This window comes from Macrotis lagotis, chromosome 3 (genome assembly GCF_037893015.1).
Source record: "Macrotis lagotis isolate mMagLag1 chromosome 3, bilby.v1.9.chrom.fasta, whole genome shotgun sequence".
NCBI lineage: Eukaryota > Metazoa > Chordata > Mammalia > Peramelemorphia > Peramelidae > Macrotis > Macrotis lagotis.
In genome coordinates, this window is record NC_133660.1 from 36,955,237 (window position 1) to 36,978,327 (window position 23,091).

Genomic DNA, 23,091 nt, shown 5'->3' on the forward strand with positions numbered 1-23,091 from the left:
TAGGTGGCAGTGGATAGAGCACCTGCCCTGGAGTCAGGAGTCCCCAAGTTCAAATCTGGCCTCACACACTTAATAATTACTTAGCTGTGTGGCCATGGGCAAGCCACTTAACCCACTGCCTTGCAAAAACTAAAAAAAAAAGGGGGGGGAGTAATTTAATTACTGTAGGCCCTATAACATGGAAGAATTTTTGTATTTTTTGAAATGTACTTTTATTGTGGCCACGTACTTTATATTTTCTCACTTGCATTTTGGAAGTGAATTTTCCCCTAATTTGGGTTCATCCTACTACTATACTAACTTGATGATCAAAGGCCTCTTAGGAGCTGAAATTATGTAATCCTCAAGTAAATTACATATAGGATATTCTCAATGGAAGAAAAAAATGCTACTTTTCTAATTCAGGAATTCTATTTTTAAAACTCAGGAAAATATTTATAAAGGAAATATCTAATCTCTTAATTTTAATTTCTACAAAGCATAATTTCTCATCTTCTGATATTAAATTTATTACTAATTTCCTAAATCATACTTCCCAATAAGAAAAATTTATCTTCTAATTAAAAATACATGTGTACCATTAATAATCTATAAAAAGACATATCCTAGACCCTCAAGGTATCAATTAAAAAAAAAACCCATAGTATTCCATATTAAAATTCAGAAGTCCACTAAGTAACTCCTTTTCAATACTATAAAATCCTTAGGGTCATGGTCCATGAATGATACTTCATCCAGGGCATTATCTGTACATAAATATATCATGTGGCTAAATGCAACTCTTCCATTTTACATTTTTTTTTAAAAAGACTAACTCTATATCCTGTTTTATTGAGCTTTTCTAAAATTTTGTTAAACATCAACTCTCATTTGCATCATTAAAGTTCTGAGCAGGCAATGCCATTGAATGACATAACTGAAATTCATTACTAATTTACCAGAAAACATAAAATACCCACACTAACCAGGAAGAATTTGAGTCTCCATTTCTATTCTTCCGAGACTGGAAAGGTTGATAGTTTATGTAAGTCAGTATTTTGAACTTTCACAACTCCTCACAACTCACTGATGTGGTTATTCCCAATCCATTCATTATATATTTTCTTCCTTCCCTAAAAGCCATTTTCTTCAAAAGCATTCAAGCTATATACACCAAAAGATCACTGCTTTTAAGGTAAATTCAACGTGCTGATAAAAAATGACAAGCCTAGCATACAGCCCTAAGATTAAGGTAGTTATATCTAATTTGGTTTTTCTACCACAAATTTTGCAAAGTAACTGTTCTGGTTCTTCTACTGCACCTAAAACAAACTATTTAAAAGGAAAAAAAATTATCTCAAAATAGTTATAGAAGTACACAAAATTGTACATTCCAGTAATTATCATAAAATCAGGGAACTAGAGAATGTTCATATCAGATTTTACAAATCAAATTATTACCTGCACCAAAATATTTAATTCTCCCTTTCAATTTTCCAATGATTCTTGAAAGACAGTCTTAGTTTTGCTCCTGATGCTGAAACTCAGTAGGCAAACTAGAGAATTCAGGATTCTAGGTTTCCTTCTGTAACACAAGAAGCAGTTCTTGTGAGCTTCCTTACTTTTTCTTCTAATTCAACATTCTTAAACTTTTACCCCTGATCATTTTTTCTTTTTAAATAATTTCCTTTTTAAAAAAATGCAGATGCTATCCATCTTTGAAAACAAGCAAATTTAGGGTGATTCCTTCATTTGGCTTTTAACTTGGCTATGTGAAATGCAACTTGGAGAAATATATAGTTCTTAAGAACAAAAACCTACAGATTAAATTAAGGACATAGATAAATGCTGCAGACATCAGTAGTTTATTGTATGTTTAGTCAAAACACATTCAAAATGGAAACTCAAAGAATACTTTCCACCGGAAACAATTAACTAGCTTCTACGAGCATATAATGCTTAACACATTACAGCAATAAAGATGGTAATCCACTGTCTTCTATACCTAACTCAAGCCCAAATGGTAAAGCCAGTTTTGTTGAAATGGGGTCAGAATGATTGAAAACTACCATCAATAAATCAGCAATTAACAGTAATGGTAGATGAGTCTTTGCTTTTGTTGAAAAAAAAAGGGGGGGACAAGAATGTTAAAGTCCACAGTACAGTAGGTGAGCAATCACCATGTAAACTTGTTTGATATTTTAATTAATGATTTAACAATGGTTTTTTCCAAAGAAGCAATACTGAAGCGGAATGGCTCTTTGCTGTTCTAGGTTTCTACACTTCTATTTGTAATTACTCCTGGTGCCAGAAAAGAGTTTATATGGTGGCAGGGCATTGATCAAGCATTAGGAATAATCAAAGTAAGAAAGGAAAGGAGAACATAGGATGAAAAGGGATGGGCTGGGGGAGGACAGGAGATATGGGCTAACAGGTTTAAAAGAAAACATGGTAATAAACTACTTATTTTAAAATAGTTTGAATAAAGGCTTCAAAACTCAAGATCAAAGTCATGTTTTCTGGTTAGGACTTCAAGTATTACACTTAACATTTGAAACTGTAAAACGGTTTCAAACAGAAAAAAAAATCCTTAAACCAGAAATGGAAACCGTGAAATGTGTCCCCCAAAAACATATTGAAATAGTGCAAGACTTCCCATCAAACATAGAAGACCTCAATTTTGTAAAGAAAAAAATAGACAGTTATAATTTTACTCACATTACTTAATACAGGAAAAACAAAAGATGTGCATCATCTGCCGGTTTACTGGAGAGCAAACAGTTGCATAATTCAGAAACAAATTGCTACTATACTATATGCATTAAAAAAAAAAGATTTACAATGTAAAGAGGTCTTCCATGTTTAAAAGCAGCTTTAAGTGGTCAGTCACACTTATCCGTGTCCTAATCAGATTCTGGTGTTTTTATTCAATGCTACTGCACATTATTGGGCAATATCCTTTGCTGCTTTGCAGTTTAATCCAACTTTCTATGAAGGCAGGATAGCAAGTCATTCAGTAGTTGCAAACCTTCCTCACAGAACTGGTTATGATCCATGTAAAAATTAAAAAGGATGTCGCCCCAAACCCTAAATTCTGAGCCACATGGGTACTAGTTCAAAAATTGTGCAAAATGGACAGTTCCCCTCCCAAATCAAGATGCAAACAATTATAGCTGCCCTCTGCTCTGAAAATTGCAGTATCCTTTATTTTACTTGTCATATATAGAGCTGGTTACTTAAAAAATTACTAAAAATCTGCATTACATTGATTTGACTTTTCAAAAGCACTTCCAAATACTAATTGACCCATATTCATCTTCATGCTTTTGAAATGAAAAGTCAGACCTGGGGCCTACTTGGATGTCACCCTTGTCTCCCACCCCTCCCTTATGCCACCGCACCTCCCTCCCACAGAAAGCATCACAGCTGTTCACTGAAAGCAAGGGAAAGAACATGCTAGTCACTTTTACTGATTGAAAGATACTGCAATTTTTATACATTTCCATGATTTCTTTAAACATTTTGCAGCTATTTGGCTTTGCAGCACAGCAAACCATACACTCTACTGTACAAAATCACCAGCGAGACTGGAATGATGTATTAAGAGAAGGCACCATCATGCTTATTACATTACCAGAGAACTAAAAATACAGTAAGGACAAGTTTCACTGTACACAGCTTAAAGAAAGGACAAAGGGGAAGAGGAGTGTGTTGAGCAGCCAACCATCCCTGGACTGAAGAGGGGCAGGTAGAAAAATCTTAAGATGAGCTAATACACTGATCTAATATTCAAGACCAGAGTAATAGAGTCTGGACCATAATATTTAGTTCACATCTAAATGATTTCCCTCTGGAATATACTTATAGTCTTGGTAAGGTTTACATGTGCACATGTTGGTCACAGCCAGCAGACCGAATGCCTGCATCATTTCAGAATCTATTCTCTATCTAGAGAAGAAGTAGATGCACTTCCTGTTTTCCTGCTGCCTCCTCCTGCAGATGTCAATGGAATTGAGTTCAGAGTACCCATTAGTGCATTTTGATAAGTGCATAACACGAGTTTGTTTTTTGTTGTTGGTGGTGGGCTTTGTATTTTGTTTTTTTTTAGCCAAGTGTTCTTTTAAAATAAAAAAAGGCAAGATTCTCCAATTGCACAAATTGCACTATTGATGTTTCCAACAATAATAGGCAGAAACAGTTAACACTTAAACAAAATGTGCAGCAGAGGATTTTTGACTGAAAAGAACCCGAATTCAGTTGGGCATGTCTTTTAGGTTCACTTTTGTTGAAGATCATTTAAGATATTGGTCATTTCTCAGTCCTTAATTCTCCAAGTCTAGATTTATAAATTAACAATGTGAATCCTGTTGTGAAATTGGGGAAAGAATGTCCACCTCAATTTAACTGGTAACCAAGGATGCTTTTCACATCAAAGAAATGATCAAAAAGGCTGTGTCACATTCCAAAGCCAAAAAAATTAACAAGAATGCAAACACGACGAATAATGTACCACTGCCAAGACTATCTGCCAACAGTGGGGTTTCAGCGACGTTGTCCTGTGAAACGGCCTTCCATCTGCCCGGTTCCTCTTCCAGAGCCAAGTTTCTGAGCCATGCCACCTCTCGGAGGAGGTCCTCTTCCATCCCGGTCACGCATCATTCCACCTCCCACTATGCCACGAGGACCGCCAGGACCCCGATCATTGCGCCGAAGATCTCTACGATCATCACCTCCACCTCTAGTTTCTCGCTCTCTTGCGGCTCTTGTTTTTTTCTCTTCTACATTCAAACGGACTTCCCCACGGAACATAATTGGCTTTAAAAAGGAGAGAAGATTTAAGTAGCTAAATTAGATACTGAGATAAATTTTAGAGAAAAAGTAAAATTTTTTTTTTTTTAGGTTTTTGCAAGGCAAGCGGGCTTAAGTGGCTGGCCCAAGGTCGGTAGTCATTAAGTGTCTGAGACCGGATTTGAACCCAGGTACTCCTGACTCTAGGGCCCGTGCTTTATCCACTACACCACCTAGCTGACCCTGAAAAAGTAAAATAACAGCAATAAGGCTAAGACCCAACCAATATTTTCCAACCCTGATTTCCTACCTCTTATCCTTTCCAGGTTCTGCAAACTGAAAATTATGTACCCTCCTCACTAATGAGGCTACAAAAAAATATTATTTCTATTTTATCTTATTATTCACATGATTACCAAGAAATACCCTTATCTGTCATAGATCATGGTATTGAGAGTTGAAAAAGAGCATAGTTTTGAAATTATGCTCAAGATCACATGGATAATAAGGAACAGAAATGGAACTGTAGTCTAATTCCTGATTCCATTGCTTTTGCCCTTCCACTCCATTGATGTCTTCAGTAAAGACCTGATGAGTTCCTTTCAATTCGTTATTATGAAATAATATGAAACTAAATATATTTCATTATTGCTGTAAGACAACAGAAAGAGCACACTATTTCAGATAAACTTGAACTAACTTACTTTTGCAACCAAGATTCTCTGAACTGGTTCTGAATCATCAAAAACCACAAATCCAAAATTGGGTAGCTTTCCACCAACTCCTTTAGTATTAATGCGAAGTTCCACTACATTTCCAAAACCTACAAAAACAGAAAAGCACATAGGAAGCCTATCTTAAATACTTTTTTTTTTAGGTTTTTGCAAGGCAAATGGGGTTAAGTGGCTTGCCCAAGGCCACACAGCTAGGCAATTATTAAGTGTCGAACCCAGGTACTCCTGACTCCAAGGCCAGTGCTTTATCCACTACACCACCTAGACGCCCCAACCTATCTTAAATTCTTAAAAAAAAAAGTTTTTGAAACTTCACGGAAGTTTTCATTGTACAACTTAAAAATTTTAATAATTTTAGTCTAAACTGAAACACCATTTATACAAGAAAATATATTTAGCCACCAACTGGTGGTAACTAAAACTCCATCCCTAGAATTTTAATGCTGAAGAGAAGATTCCTGCAATCAAGAGAACTCAATTGTAGAAGCAGGTGACAGGCGTCTACCATAGATGGTGCCCGCCTCTTTAACAGCAACTACAGGTAGAAGTCCAGTCTCTTCCTCTCAAGTCCTACAGCCTGGCAGAGAATACACTTTCCTGATTTTTGGCTCCACTCCCCATACTTCACTCGACAACTCAACTTCAAGGCTTGATGTTCATTCCTTAGTATGTGTCACATAAGACAGCAAGCAAGAATGGTGTGTCATGTTCTTATGATTTCTTGACAAATTGTTAGAAACCATCAAATTTCTGAAGATAAGAGGCTATAAGTGTGGGCAAGTGAAAAATATGAAAAAATAACAAAAATTTAGTCTCATTCCACTACCCCCCCCAAAAAATAGTACTTTAGCTCTTCCTGGAGTGTCCATGCTACTCATTTTTTAAACTAAAACTTACTCATGAAGAATTCCTTTAGTTCATTCTCATCAATGTCATGTGGCAAGTTGCCCACAAAGAGCTGGTGGCTGTCAGGGTAACGAATTATTCTTCGGTTATCTGTTTCATTCTGCTCCATATCTCCTCGGCCTATGAGCAAACATGGAAAAATTCTTACAAAAATTGTGACTTATCTTAACATTCCATTTATTTCTGAACATATCCTTCCCACTTCCCTATTCAGCAAGCTATTGAAGAATTTTTTTAAAAAGTCCATCAAAACAAACCAAGACATCAAGAGTTTGACATGACAAAGTATGCAACTTTCCCCATTCTCAAGTCCCTCATCTCTGCAAAGGAGAGGATGATAAAGGGGATTTTCTCTCTTCTCCTACTTCAAGTTCAGTCATTATAAATTATAGTATGGCAGAGTTCTCTTTCATTTCATTTATTTTTTAAAATTCCTCAATCAAGATGTGTTTTTTATTCCTTCAAGGAAAGGAAAAACTTCTTACAGAAGAAAAAATAAATTTCAAGGGGAATTTTACCAAATTATAGCAACTGTTTGCTATCTAAGTTAAACATCATGCTAAGCTGAAAAATGCAAAAAGAACACTTGACTTGGGGTTAAGAAAGACTTGGGATTCAAAATCTACTGCTCAGACTGTGTGATCCTGTGCAGGTCCTCTTCCCTCTCTGGGGGAAATCCACCTGGATGACCTCAAAGACTCCTTCTAGCTCCAAACAATGACTCTGAGACAGATCTAGAAATCTGCATCCTTTTGAAAGTGCTGGCACAAACTCTGTTGTTGGTCCTAAGAAGGTATAAAACTTCCAGGATATTCTGATGCCTTCCTAACTGATTATTTAGTAAAAGAACACTAAGGTCATCAAGAAAGGAAAAAGATTCTTGGTGGCCAGATCTGAATTTTCCCAATCAAATTTTAAAGTGTCTATCAACAATTTTTTCCCATTGGATGAGTGTGCTAATGACATTGTTTATGAAAAAATTAAATGGTTCAGAGTTTTGGTCTCAGAGCTCAGGAAGCGGACAAGGAGCACCAAAGAGAGAAGGTTGGGAAAGAGGGTCACATTCATAAACAACTGATATAAAAACAAATTCCTTATGGGGAGAGGATTGCACCTGTGATTTCATCAATGTGTGGCACTTCTCTACATTCTGTATGTAATACACCATATTTTGGTCAATTAGTTGACAGTATGTCCTTCTTTTCAGGAGATCTTACTAACCAGAGTACCAAAGCGTAGATAGAAACGCCCTCTTAATTAAGAGGTTTTTTAAATAAAATGTTTCAAATGTTATTTGCCAAAATGACAAAAAGAGGTTTAGTTTACCTGGCCTCGGTCCCCTGGGTGGGAAACCAGGTCGTTCTCTTGGACGTTGTTCACGCACACGAGGTGGCTGAGACTGAGTTTCAGATTTAGTTTCAATTCTTGGCTAAAATGGGAGAAAATAATATTATTAGGCAATATCCTAACATAGTATCTGAAATATAGCAGGTTCTTATAAAATTGAAATAATTAAAAATAAAACAGAAATATCTATAATGGTAACTTTGGGAAAAATTTAATATAAAGACCTATCAATGTGAAAAATAATCTTTATAAGGTAATTCTGTACCAATCTAGGACTGTAGGGTAGTCTCTCTCTATTCTTTATGGAAGCCCAGTTAACTTATCAATTAAAAATAATTTTGCTTTATTATGGATGAATCAAGGACAGATCCAATAACAAATTAAAGAAATTCTTATGAAGACAAGGCCTAAAAGGAAAGTAAATTCATACAAAGTAATGGGCTTCCAGTCAGATTGGTAAAAAAAAAAACAAAAAAAAAAAAACATGGGAGAAAAAAAATATGTTTAGCACCATCAGTCAAGAGCCATAAGAAACCAAGTTGAAAAGGAAAAGAAATCCAAACAGCTGTTCTATTTCCCCAATCACTAATCATCATGTAATACTAAAAGATGGCAAAATAAAATCACAACTAGAAATAACCTCAAACAAGCTTAAATACCCATACCAACAGAAATACTCTTTCAAAACTTATGAACATAACCTTATTTGTAAATAAAGGAAAGAAGCAACCCTAAGAGACATATCATTAATAAATATCTACTTCAATCCCAGAAAAAGTGTCATTGCTATAATAACGCAGACAATCTAATTAAAATGGCATGGAGATGAGGAACAGAAGACTAAAAAGTTAAAACAAAATAAGCCTTCCATCATTAGAAAATTAAAAGTAGACCATTAATTTCTCCTGTCCCCCAAATACTATGTGTTATAAGTCTGCAAGTAAAAGACAGAAGTCTAATAATTTTCATAAAGCATTATCAACAGGTTAAATAGAAGTTCCTTGATATAGTTAAATTATCAATAGATTTTGCTTTCCCCCTCAAATTTTTTTTATTATTCTTACACAAAGTGGAAACTATTCAATTGTTGACTCCACAATGTTCAGAAAAAGTTGGAAGGAACCTTGGGTCATTTAATCCAACTTCCCCATTTTACATTCTTTAACCTTTACTCTAGGTCTTCGAATCTAACAAATAACAGACTATAGGCAATTCTTGCCTTTGAACATAGCAAACTTCTATTCTTATTCCTGATGAACAATGGTTTTGAGGACCCTCTTGTTTTCCATTACTGGGATAGAGATTCAACTCTAAGGTCTTTTTCAAAGTAACAACCAACAACTACTACTATAAAAAGCATGTAATTCCACAAACAAGTCTAGAAACCAATGTTCAAACCTTGGTTCTACTGCATCAATTGGGTAAAACTCAGCCAAATCAATATACTTCTAATCTCAGTTTCTTCAATGCAAAGACAGCTGAAAATTTATGATAGTATAGATTCTTTAAAGCATAACAGAGATGTTAAAAAAATAAATATAAATTTAAAACAGAATAGTGAATAGAAAACTGGCCTCTATATCAATAAGAACTAGGCCCAGGTCCTCCCTTTGAGATGTTCTAGTTATCTGATCATGGGTAACTTACTGACTTGACCTCTAAGGGTCTCAGGCAAACTTACAAGACTTAAGTTATAGGTGAGGTGTTTCTGAACCAATGCAGTTTCCATATCAGAAGTTCCATGATTTACCAGCATTTGAGTTTTAGCTCAATAACTTTAGTTATTGACTAAGCAAATGACTTTAGCTTCTCTGAATTTCATTTTGAACAAATATTACCTGCCCTTCAAGCAGGATAATTGCTAGGATCAATGAGATCATATACCCCAAAGTGCACTAACAAACAGGGATTCACTAAGAGCTGTTACTTCCAAACATCATCACAGATGGTTTAACACTACAGTCGTGAATATTTAATACCTAAATAAGGAGGGGGGAAAATAAGCCAGAAAGTGAACAAGGTTTTAGTCATCTTATAGAAGAGCTAATGCTATTCATTCTCATGAATTGGTTCATTTATTCAATTATTCAATGAAAAGTGGTTAACAGAAAGTTTAATAACATAAGTGCGTACTTTGAAGTATTACTGGGAAAGGTAGGGGAGAGGGTGAAGAGTAAGGAAGGCAAGAACATGAACATTTTGCCTAAATGCTTGTAAATGTACCAAGTCCTATAAAATGGACGTCTCTATCAAAAATTACTGAATATAATTTCAGTAAAGACAAAAATGTTGACCAATTAACTAGATATTAAAAGTAGCAGAGCACATATTTTATTTTATGATTTCCAGTAAGTTCTCTCATCCCCACATTAACTCACTTATTTGTGTATTTATACTTCCAGTATCTTAGAATTTTGTATCATTTCAAAAGTTTTGCATAGATATAAAACATTAAAATCTTATTCAAAAGGGATTGTATCAAAGTTTCTGAATAAAAACTACAGCTTTTTACTAATAAATGTCATCTTAGAATTCCCCTGTGTCACTGGTAGGGACATACTTCTCATTTGCCAGTTCTGGGATAACTAAACCTTATATCCATGTCATCAAACAATTTAAGGAAAGAAAATCCTTTTAAACTACTATATCAGCCACAAGCTGATATAGTAAGATTAGAAAACAAACTTAAAAAAAAAGAGAATACAAACATTTTAGTAGAGAAAGCTTAGCAAATATGAAGCTAATTTCCCCTTTTCAGTTAGCTGACAAACCTAGAAAATCCATGAACACACAAAAAATTTTAAAAAAAAAATTAATAAAAATGGGTCTATGAAAACTAAGTAACACCACAAGCTTAATGCAGTATTATTACAAAGAGCGTGAAATAATAATTTTAAAGGTATAGTGGTCACATTATTTCAGATTTCTTTGCTGAAAAAATGTCAAAATCATTTAGAAGAACTTCAGTGACTTAAAAAATATCAAAGGAAATTAGTCTAATTCTTTCAAAAGTAAAAATTTTGATCTAAAATTATGCCTGGATGGAAAGGATAACCAAATAGTCCTGAATAATTATTTGGAAAATACTTCCTTAGCACAAACGTGACCAATTCTGTTAAGACCTAAGTCATTGCCTACTGACACTGTGTGGTCAATTACATTACCAATATTTTTCAAAGGTCTCACACTACTCTGCAAAATGCTTGATCATTTAGTGAACACTACAGTCATAAGTTGGTACAGGCTCCATTTTAAAAGATGTGACCCACACATGACTGATTTATAGTATACAATAAAAGATTGTTTTCTATTTTAACAATGAATCTTTATTAAAAATCTGTACTTTTCCAAAATAATTAATTTCCTCACGGGCTACATATTAGGAGGTCAAAAACTCCTTGCTTTAAATTTTTGTAAAGTAAAAATTAGCACCTCTAGATAGCTATTTTCCAAAAAAGCCTTTAAAGTTATAATATATATACTTTGGAAGCCAACTTAATCTGCATTATCAACACTCATACCTCAAATACCACCTATTTGTATGTATTAGAGATTCAGCATCTATGAGTGCATAAACATATAAGACAAGTTGGTTTTTGGTATGCTTAAGCAAATGACAATTTCTGATTGACTTATTAAAAAAGTAAGCAATTGGCAATGTAACAAGGATACAATCCAATGTGTTCACAGATTGGTTACCTGTGAGACTGGTGCTTTAACATGGGGTGGAATTCCAGAGGAAGAAACAGTACCACTAGGAGGCAGGTTTTTACTGGTCACTGAAGCCCAGGAGAAAGCCTGCAGGAAATGCAACAAACCTAGACTACTAATCAAGGAAAACCACCAACATTTCTATAGGGAAACTTCCAAACACATATTTTCTGTTCATTTCTAAACTAGTTTTTTTTTATGAAGACAACTGAATACAGGCATACACGTGCCAGCCTATATACCCACTTTCCAAAGCTCCTCAATTACAAGAGCCTGCTTTGTTAAATTATGAATGATTCCAAATATTTAGAAAACAAGCTCCTCCACATGCCACACCACCAAAAAATACTTTGGAGGAGTGAGTGGCCAACAAAACCATTTACTACTACTACTACTACTCATGCAGGTAAATCCTGATCCTGGCAATTCAGGCAGTGCCCCCCCAATTCCACCTCAACCCCACCTTTTATCCCTTCAGAGGGAGATAGGAGGGGTGGAAGGGTTAGAGTACTCACTGGAAAGATTAGCAGGCATTCCCCAATCCCTTAAAGTAAGATATGATACACTTTCTCTAAGAGCAGCACCCCTTCCCATGACCCAAAATATATCTTAACTTTCCAAGAACTTCAAGAAATCATTTCACTACAATTTCTGTGTAATATAAATCACATTCAGAAAAAGGGATTAAAGATTTAAATAATAATAATCTGCGAATGAGATCTGAAATCTGTCCAGATAATCTTCATTAACCAAATGCCTAATCCAGACTTATCCAGTACTTGAAAAAAAAAAGACCTCATTTTAAAATGGAAACAAAAGATCTGTTTCCATAAATTTTGAATAAACTCTTCTGTTTAGGAAGGGTGTGTTATAGTTTCAACTTCTAGGTTTTAATTTTCATCTGTGTTCAAAGGATGCTACAGTATTATAAAGTGAAAGAGCAATTTAGTCTAGGGTTTTGTTTTGTCTTTTTTGGGGTTTTTTGCAAGGCAATGGGGTTGAGTGGCTTGCCCAAGGCCACACAGCTAGGTAATTATAAAGTGTCTGAGACCAGATTTGAACTCAAGGACTCCTGACTCCAGGGCTGGTGCTCTATCCACTGCGCCACCCTAGCCACCCCAGCAATTTAGTCTAAATGGAACTAAAGAATATTCCAAAACTGTATTAGATGCAGCATCTAATACTGAGCATCATTAAATCATTGATTACAACCCTGTCTAGGGATCTTTTAAGAAAAAAACAAACACAAACATGAAAATCTATGTTTTGATATTTAATATCAGAAACTCAAACAGCAACTTTTAGACATAAAAATTAATATCCATAAATTCTATGATGTATTTTAATATATTCAACTTATTTAAAGTAAGTAATAGTTGAACATATGTACTGCACTGAGTAGGAACATGGAGTGCTATAGCTCTACAAAGAGATCACTTTGATCTAACCTTTGGTGGTTCCTGGGGCAGAGAAACAGGTTCTGCAGGAGGTGGAGAAGCCGACTTCTCCTCAAGTTCTTCCAAGTTCTTCTCCTCTACTTGAGGTTTCAATTCCTCAGGTTTTGTCTCAGATTCAGGTTCAGGTTCAGGATCATGAGAAGATTCTTCCAAAGGCTCCTCTATTCCATTACTATGACAAGATAGTTTGTTCACTCTCAAATGTCTAATTGAAACTACTGGCTGAAATTCAAGAGCAACTTAATTTCCAAATTTCAACATCATGGGTATTTAACTACGTGGAAATGGGTTTTGTTGTTTTGGAAGAAGATGAAGAATAGCAAGGGCCACAGGATGATAAATGATGACAACAGTACTCTCCCCAACCAGCTAAAAAAAGTATGGTGTTATCCCCTCCTCATCAATGTCTAATTAATATTGGAATACATTGATTTCAATCCAAGCTATCAATTTTCCATTCCCAAATTTTGCAAATAGGTAAAATTCAGAGCCCATGGTACTTTTTCCTGAAGTTTAACAAGAGTTCAGTATGACTGTGCATTGAAGTAATGACACCAGGAGGACAAAAGACATGTTGCACTTAGTAGGTACTACATCAATAGCTGATTAATAAAAAGATGACTCAGAGAAGCTCAACAAGGTGCTGTAGCTAATTTGCCTCTACTACCTCCATGGTATTTTTTAAAAAAAGAAACGCCCTTTGAATCAATGTAATAACATCCCATTTAACTTCTGAACCCTAGAACCATTCTTACGTTACAGGATGAGTCTCATAGTAAGCACTGTTGGCATTTTCTTGCACGGGTTCAGGAGATGGCTGCCGTTCTTCCTGTTCCTCTTCTACTTCCTCTTCTGATTCTGACGGACATTATATAAAATATAGCAACTCTCTTCAGGATACAGAACATGCAATTTTTGAAAAACATGAATTTTTAATCTCCTGGGGAGACTGATAAGAATATTAAAAGACTGCTTTTGTAGCAACTGACAATCGAAAGGAATATCTCTTATCTTTCGACAAAGGTAAAAAACTCAGAACATGAGACTTTCAAATTGTACCTCACACTCTCTGCCAACTATAAGGAGAATCATTTTTGTGAATAAGATTGTGTTTGAGAAGATTTCTAACAGAATAAAATTGTGAATGTGCAAATGGAAAAAAGTATTTCCTATTTTTAGAAAAAGTATTAAGTTATAAGGATCTAAGTTTTAATTTAGAATCTTGAATGCTTAGCTTTTAATTTCCTTACCTTCATCAAGTTCAGGTTCAGAATCACAGAACACTTCATCCTCATAACGGAACATGTCATTATGAACATAAAATTTATTTGGAACAGATCCCTGCAGGAAAAAGAAAAAAAAACCTCAATAACCATGTCCAACATTCAAATATATGTTTTTAAAAACACAAGGATACAAAATTAAGCTTTCAAAGATAATTACCGAATGTTTTTTTTAAATTCAATAGACAATTCTTTCAATTATTTCATCCAAAATATGTTGAATCACTAAAATTTCTAGATTGTGCAAACATATCTCATATGATTTGTCCCAAAGTTTCACAAATGTGATCACAAATGAGTCACTATAATCAAATCCTACTGTAACACCACCACCTAATAATTGGAGCTAGAACTTGGATACCTAAGCACCAGTGTGCAACCAAATATCATTTACTGCATATTATCCTTTTCATTCTTTTGCCCAATGCATGTTTTTACAGAACTAAGAACACTGAGTTGGATGTTATCATTTATGGAGCACTTTTAAATCCTCTTTGACAGAGATCTTTAAAAATAAATCAAAGAAAAAAGTAAAAGAATTCAAGGACTTTGAGTTAAAGAAAAAACAGGAATGAGTAGCCTACTGGACAATGTAATTTTTTTTAAAAAAGATAACCTGTTATGGATATAGTGGAATAATCATGGCCGTGTTTTCTGAAAACTTAAAATGTTCAACTTTTTTTTTTAAAGTTTTTGCAAGGCAAATGGGGTTAAGTGGCTTGCCCAAAGTCACACAGCTAGGTAATTATTAAGTGTCTGAGACCGGATTTGAACTCAGGTAATTCTTGACCTCCAGGGCCAGTTCTCTATCCACTTATTTTTAAAATAATGCTTACTTTCAAATTTCCAATAATCACAATTACAAATTGATAGCTGACAAATAATATACGAATAGGCTCCAAAACTATCTCTTAAAATTAGCAATATATTTACTACCCGTACGACCTGGGACAAGTTACTTCATCTCCTAAGGCCTGTTTCCTCATCTGTAAAATGAGAAGATTGGAATAGATGTCTTCTAAGGTCATCTATTCCATTAAGGCTTTGAACTCCATCTATGAACTTATTTCTTTAATATGTAAATTGGAACAAGGAAAGGAGATATTTTTTGCATGCTTTACAACCAGCTGTACTGATAAAAATGAAAACTCAAGAAACTTACTTCAGGAGCCAGGACAAAGGTTTGCATAAATTTTCTGTCTGGTTGTCCACTATTGGACAGCAAACCCATGACCTGAACAACTACTCCATCACTCAAGGTTGCATGAGCATCCACATGACGAATCTTAGTATGACACTCACTGAACTTCAAAGACAATACCTTATGGTGAATATCCTTTTAAAAAGAGAAATAAAAATGCCAAGACTCAATTAGTTAGCAGAGTTCAGGGGGGAAGAAATACATTCAAACACTACAAGAGAAATCATTTTGAATAGCAATCTGATAACATACTGAGTTTTTTTTTAATTATGCCTTTTGATCCAATAATCCAACACTGGGAATGAAGCAACATAATTTGTAATGGCAAAAAAACCCAAAACAAACGGGAAACAATCTAAATGCTCAAGAACAAACTGAATGAATTTTGGCTCATTAATGTAACATTTGGGAATATTTTGTTTCAGACTTGTGATGTCATCAATGTAGGGTGCTCTCACTGATGACAATCCCTCTACCAACATAAACCAACAAAAAGAGGAACAATTAAAATGGATTAAGTATGAGGTATATAAAGAAATCGGGAAAAACATACAAAATAGCAAATTTAAAAGAACATATACCAGTTACAATTAGAAAATTTCTAAATACAATTTATATGGATAAGCAGAGAAACCAGGAGATAAGAGAGGAAATAACTGATATTTAAACATGAATAGCTTCAAATTTTAGTTTTGTTACTAAAGATAAATTTATAATAAGATTTTTAAAACATTAGACATCACAAACATAATACTGAATGATGCCCTGGCTTATTACTATTTGTATACCCTCCCAGCTACCCAAAATCCATCCCACTAAAATAATCACTTAAAATCACTACTTTTATCTTATTATTCTTCTAGCTCAAAACCAACCAACTCAAGGCTCCAGGTAAATGACAAGCAAAGGTTTATAACTGATTTAATGTTCAATCTTATAACTGTCTCATGAAATTCCAGGTAGGCTCCTCTCAGTACTGCCTCACCACCAAACACTAACATTCACATCCATTTTCGTGCAAATACTCATTCCTTCCCTCTTTTTTCCCCAATGTTAATTCTGTCACCAAATCCAAATTCTACACTCATTGAAGGACCCAGGTGAACTTCTTCAACAGTCTTTCTTCATTACAAAATGTAGAGGTTCAAGCAAAGTGCGTTGTTACTGAACAGTAGACCTTAACATGTTCTCTCATTGGAGCCTAACAAGTCTGGGAGGAGAGGATTATTAAGCCCAATTTAAAAATCCAGTCTCAGACACTTTTAATACTTCTGCTGCCACTATTCCAGTGTTTGTGCTTCAGAACAAGGATCATACCTTCTGCTTTTGCATCTTCAGAGCACTTGAAAGACAACTGAACACATCAAGTTCTTAAATAAGTGTACTTTTGAATGTTAAGTGCTATGGCAAATTTCCATTTTGTCTATCCATTCTATCCCACATCTTTTGACAAAGAGGGAAAAAATTCACCTACATTTTGGCCATATACTGCTTCCTGGGGCTTCCCACTAGCATCCACTCCACCATGAACATAGGAAGAATTCCTACCATAAAACCTGTAAAGACAATTAAATAATTATTACTGAATTCATCAGGTGCTTTTTTTTAAAATTATATTATGGCAGATTAATAGTCAATTAAAAAAATCAATGTACTATAAATATATTGTTGAGACTATTTTCCTAGAGCTCACTCTTCTCCCCTTCTTTTCCTCACAAAATCCCTTGATACTCTCACTCTTCTCTCTTTTCCTTCATTAACTGAAAAAATAGGAGGCCCTTCTTGCTAAGGCCAACTTTTCATGTGCCCCTGGATCCCATCCTCCCCCATACTGAATCTCTCCAATTTGCTCATTTCTTCCCTACTGTATTCTAATATACCCATGCCCAAGTCTCCCCCATCTTAAAATGTTAGAACGCCAGTTCTATCATTCCTTCAAACTATCATTTTTTCTTACCTTTTTCAGCTAAGGTACTACTAGGAAAAAAAAAGCTGTCTACTTTTATAATTTCCTCTCTTCTTATTTATTTTTCAATCTTGTGCAATCTGTATTAACCTCATGACTTAACTAAAACTGCTCTCTCCAAAATTACCAATAAGCTCTTAACTGTCTGCAGGTCTTCTCTCAGTCTTCATTCTTAATTTCTGCTAAAGGAGTCTGCTATCAAACTTCTCCTGGCCCATCGCTTCCCTGAATTTTTATGACACTGTTCTCTCCTGGTTCTTCTCAGTCTCCTCTGCTTATGCAGCCTTCATATTATGTCCTTCATTAACTGTGGCTCTACTCCAAGTCTCTTTACTTTTCAGCTTAGTGACCTCAGCTTCTACCAGTTTAATTATCCTTTCTATTCAAATAATACACATCTAATTTCCCAACTGCCAAACAGCTATTTTAAACTGAATACTCCAGAAACATCTCAAATTCAACAAGTCCAAAACAGAACTTATTACCTTTCCTTCAATTCTAAGTGATCTTCCAAACTTTCTCATTTCTAAAAGTAGAAAAGAAAGGGGCTGGTACTGGCTAAAAAAACTGATCTGTGCAACATATTAGATATACACTATACTAGAAGCAAACAACATAATAACAACGAGTGCTTTAGGAACCTAAACAACACAAAATACTGAGTATAAAGATGTAAAATTTGGTAATTAAAAAAAGCCTGTTGGGAAAAGTAGAAAAAGCACAGCAGAATTTAGGCTTAATTCAACATTTCACACCATATTAGCAAGAAAAGCCCCAAATGGATACATGACTCAGAAGTAAAAAATTACATAATAAACAAATTAGAGGACAAGGAAATAACTTTTTCTAACTATGGATGGGAAAAGCATCATGACCTAACAAGGACTACAGAAAGTCAGAAGATAAATGGACCATTTTGCTTACGTAAAACTTAAAAAGTTTTTATAAAAATAAAACAAATGAAGCTAAAATTAGAAGGAAAACAGGTTACCTGGAGAAAATTTTGCAGAGCTCTCATTTCCAAGATACATTAAGAACTAATCCAAGTATACAGGAACAAAATTCATTCACCAAAGAATGGTTAGAGGACATGAATAGTATCAACAACATAGGGAAAAAAAAGTTCCAAATCACTAATAATTAGTAAAAAGAAAACCAAAAAATTATGAAATTGTACCTCACATTCATCAGATTGTCAATGAAAAAAAATGGAAAATGACTATTGTTGTAGTCACATTAATGAATTATTGGTAGAGCTGTGAATCGTTTCAGTCATTTTGCAAAGCAGTTTGGAACTATGTACCAAAACTTTGTAAACTAAGCATACAAACCCTTTGACCCAGAGATAACACTATTTGGCCTATACCTATAGAGATTAAAACAAGAAGAAAAGGACCCAATGTACAAAAACATTTCAAGCATGTCTTTTTATAAAATCAAAGAATTAAAATCTAAAAAGTTGCCCATCCACTGGGGAATGACTAAAGAAATGATAAAAATACATATATGTGCACACACATAAATTTATCATATATGTGTATTACACACACACACACACACACACACACACACACATATATATATAAATAAATAAAATGAAACTTGGGAAGAATTGCACAGATTAAGACTAAAGTGAACAAAACCAGGAGTATAATTTTTACTACAATTTACTACAAAACTGAAAAACTTAAGAACCTGATAATTTTATGACCAACTGCATTTTCAGAGGATCACTGATGAAAAATGTAACCCATTTCCTGATGGAGAGGTGATGGACATGATACAAAAAGACACATAACATTTCTGAATATGCCAATGTGGGAAATTAGTTTGCCCGACTAGCCAATTATTTAGGTTTTTGTTCCCACTCACCCACACCAATTTGAGGAAGTGACACAGGGAGGAGACTAGCAATATACTTGAGAGAAAATGAGTCATTTAAGAAGTTTTTAAAAAATTAACAAAAAGGATGAACCCAAAATGGCAGCATGAGAACAGTCTTTCCTAGGAACTCTCTCAAAAATGTTGCAAAAACCTTAAAATTATGGCTCTAAATAAATTTTTGAGAGACAGAATCCACAGAAAGATCCAGTGAGGCAATTCTCCAGCCTAAGGTAACCCAGAAAATCTCTTGTTCCACAGGGTTGGAGAGGACAGCAGCACAGCCAGGATTATCACGTCAGAGCCAAGGAGCTCCAGTCTTCCAGGAACAGCCTAGACACCTAGGTCATGCATGGGGAGCACCGGCTCCCGGTAGCAGAAGCAATTTCCTGACCTGGCAATCCAGGGAACACCAAGCACAACTTGGAAGATCAGTGGGCTATCCCACAGCACACTTGTGATGAGGGACAGAGTGAAAGAAGAGAGAAAATAGAATTGGTAGTGGGGAGGAATGGGTGGAGGGAATTACAATCAGCAACATCAACTATGGAAGTAACTTCTCTGATGGACTTATGACACAGAAACAGAACTAATGGTATCAGAAAACAGACTAAGCACATTTTTTCCCCTTTCTGTCACTTTGTTTCCCATGAGGCTTTTTATTTTTGTGGGGGGGGGGATTATGTTTACTCTTACAACAAGCCTATTTTAGTAAATGTATAAATAAATAATGTAAATTAAGAAAAAAAAGATTAAGGTAGTATGGGGAGTGTGTCCATCAAGGTGTTGAAGGAGAAATTAGTAAGTCTGTTCTAGCTATTATATCTAAGTAAATATCCTTTTGTAAAAGTTAAAATAAATAAAAAGTTAAAAAATATAATAAAAAGATAGCCAAAAGGAAAAGACAAGCAGAAAGAAGCTTTGACAAATTAAAACAACTCTTAGGTACCACCTGACACCTAATAGATTGACTAATGTGACTAAAAAAGGAAATGATCAATTGTGGAGGGGATGTGGGAAAACTGGGACACCAGCATTGTTGGTGGAGTTGTGAACTGATCCAACCATTCTGGACAACAATGTGAAATTATGTCCAAAGGGCAATAAAATTGTTCATACCCTCTGATCCAGCAATATCACTACTAGGTCTGGATCCCAAAGAGATCACAGAAAAGGTAAAAAACCACATGTACAAAAACATTCATAGGAGCTCTTCTCACAGGGGCAAAGAATTGGAAATTGAGGGGATATCCATCAATTGGGGAATGGCTGAACAAATTGTGGTAAAGGAAGAATGTGATGGGATACATTTGTTCTGTAAGAAATCATGAGGGACAGGACTTCAGAATATCCTGAAAAGACTTGCCTGAAGTGATACTGAGTGAAATGAGCAGAACCAGAAAAACATTTGTACATACTAACAGCAAATTTGGGTGATGATCAACTATGATGTATTTATTCATTTCAGCAATATAATAATTACAGACAATTCTAAAAGACTTATGATGGAAAATACCATCCATATCCAGAGAAGAAACTGTGGAGTTTAAATGCAACCCAAAGCTAACTATCTTCAATCTTCATAAGTTGTCTTACGTATGTCATTTTTTCCGAATGTTTTTCATCTATTTAGATTTGATTCTTCTTTCATAATATGATTAATACTGATCTATGTTTAGCATGGTTATACATATAGAGCCTATATTAGATTGCTTTTCGTCAGGAGAAGGGGGACAGAAGGGATGGAAAAAAATATAAAACTCAAAACCTTGCAAAAAAAATGACTGTTGAAAACTACTGTTGCATGTAGATGGAAAAATATATAAAATATTTAAATTTAAAAAGAAAAAGCTTTGAAAGTTACGTAGAATGAAAAGTGGTATAATGGATCCAGATCCTATCTGCCACTATCTATCCTTGGGCCAATGTTCTAAACCAGGGCTGTCCAAAATGCCACTGGAAGTTGAGATTTTATGTGTTTCCCCCCCCCCCCCCCCCCCCCCCCCGTGGGTTTACTAAATACTTTAGTAAACAAAGCCCAGCTACCACAGAGCTCTCAGTAAAATGGCAAATCAAAATATGTTGTTTATTGTTTCAGTAAAAACTTTTAAAAGTAAGATTAGATAGTCCTGTTCTAAACAATGAAGACTCTAAGCTGACTGAAAGGTATTGACCAGCATTGCTAATGGGAGTTCCTTACTGGAAGAACCTTAAACAAATGAAATCCAAAACATTCTTAGCCCTTTTTAAAAGGAAAACTAAGTCCTTTCCTGCCCTCTCTTTCTGTTATATTTAAAACTTCCCTTCTTCTGTAAAAAAAACAAAACATCATTTTACTGATTATTTCCTAGGTCTATATTGAATCTTCTCCCTCATCTCCCATATTCAAATATACTGCCAATCTATCCATTTTTCTGTTTACAACATCTTTCCTCTACATAACCATCAACTGACAGTCATCATCACGGCTCAAGCTCTCATCCCTTCTCATCTGGATAACTGTAATAAGTCTTCTGTTATTCTCACTCTTATCTCTTCCACACTCCAGTCTAAACTACACAAATCTGTCCAAGCGGCTCTCCTATTTTTCTCTCCTATTTTTCCCTCCTTTCCTGCCCTATCTCTCTCAATCACCTAGAAAAACCCTTGTTATCTCCTACCTGCTGGTGCCCTCCCTCCCTAATTATCCTGCATTCATTTTAGATGAACTTATTGATTTATATGTCATCTCCTTAGATAAAAGGCAAGATCCTTAAGTAGGAATTGTCTCATATTTGGTCTTTGTATACCTAACATTTAGCACAATGCATTATGAAAAGACTTGCTGATTAACTGAGCCAAGTTTTTTATTTTCTAGATAGAATACCTTGTATTCTCATCCAATAATGAGAAACTGACAGATTTTAGAAATTACATGAATAGAAACAATACATAAGAACCCAAGTAACTCTAAATAGTCTCAAATGACACTGAGCACAGTAAAAATATTTTAAATTTTAACTGAGTATTTTCTAATTACCTGTGCAAGTATTCCGGGGCCTTATTCAACAGAGTATAGTACTGCCTCACAAATTCCCGCCCGACGAGCAGGGGACTTGGCTTCTCCATCACCATTTCTTTGCTGCACAATGTCAAATGCTGTAAAAGAAAAAAGAAACAATTACATAAGCAATTATCTTTTCAATGAGACAAACACCATAAGGGACCTAATATGGAGAAATTACATACAAATGGGTTAAGTCATTAGAAGGGAAAAAGGACAAAAGTCAAGTAAGCGTAGCAATTAAATTCTCTCGTAAAATATCTCTTAATCACCTTTCCAAACTAATTGGTAGATACTACTGATGTAAATTAATATTTAAGTACTTCTTCCTATACTGTCTTGAGATTTTATCTCCTCCCCAAGGCTTTCCTATAGAGTCATGTGTCAGTCAGGGATCTCGCATCTCCAGCTCTATTCTGGTTTCTCTTAAGGACCTTTCTGCAAGCCTTTGTAAGGCCTGTGTCAGCATGTGAGCTAAGTGCCCATCTTTAAGATGCTCGTCCCCCCATAAAGTCTTGCACTAGCCCAGGATCTGGTTATTCCCTCATTGCCCAACATTTCCAACTTCCACTTCCTTCCTCTTATTTTTGAATGCTTCAAGCCTGACCTTTGCCTGGCCCTGTCTAGCGTGAAGTGGCCTTCACAGAACACAATCTCACAACCTCCCAAGAGGCTAGATGTCAAGAAAGGACCCTGAACTGTCTAACCATCTGCTTTCCTCAATTCATGCCATGTTGGGCCCACTATTCATATTTGAGAGACAGGCTGGATAGCACAGAGAGCACACCAGTCTAG

At 35.1% G+C, this 23,091-nt stretch overlaps 1 protein-coding gene across 2 annotated transcripts in view; it reads right to left on the bottom strand.

The window, feature by feature from the left end:
* Positions 1–523: 523 nt before the first annotated feature.
* The window catches only part of G3BP2 (G3BP stress granule assembly factor 2), a 44,760-nt gene continuing 22,192 nt past the window's right edge, over positions 524–23,091 (bottom strand). Inside the window, exons 2-12 of one of the 2 annotated variants that reach the window (XM_074228465.1) lie at positions 22,273–22,391; positions 16,881–16,962; positions 15,368–15,541; positions 14,173–14,263; positions 13,678–13,780; positions 12,914–13,094; positions 11,454–11,552; positions 7,734–7,836; positions 6,399–6,527; positions 5,472–5,590; positions 526–4,794 (exon numbers count right to left, since the gene is read on the bottom strand). In XM_074228465.1, coding sequence (XP_074084566.1) covers positions 4,522–4,794; positions 5,472–5,590; positions 6,399–6,527; positions 7,734–7,836; positions 11,454–11,552; positions 12,914–13,094; positions 13,678–13,780; positions 14,173–14,263; positions 15,368–15,541; positions 16,881–16,962; positions 22,273–22,367 — 1,449 coding nt within the window. In that variant the 5' untranslated portion in view covers positions 22,368–22,391 and the 3' untranslated portion in view covers positions 526–4,521. Of the gene's footprint in view, positions 4,795–5,471; positions 5,591–6,398; positions 6,528–7,733; positions 7,837–11,453; positions 11,553–12,913; positions 13,095–13,677; positions 13,781–14,172; positions 14,264–15,367; positions 15,542–16,880; positions 16,963–22,272; positions 22,392–23,091 lie in introns of both variants that reach the window. The other variant, XM_074228466.1, reaches the window with a different exon arrangement.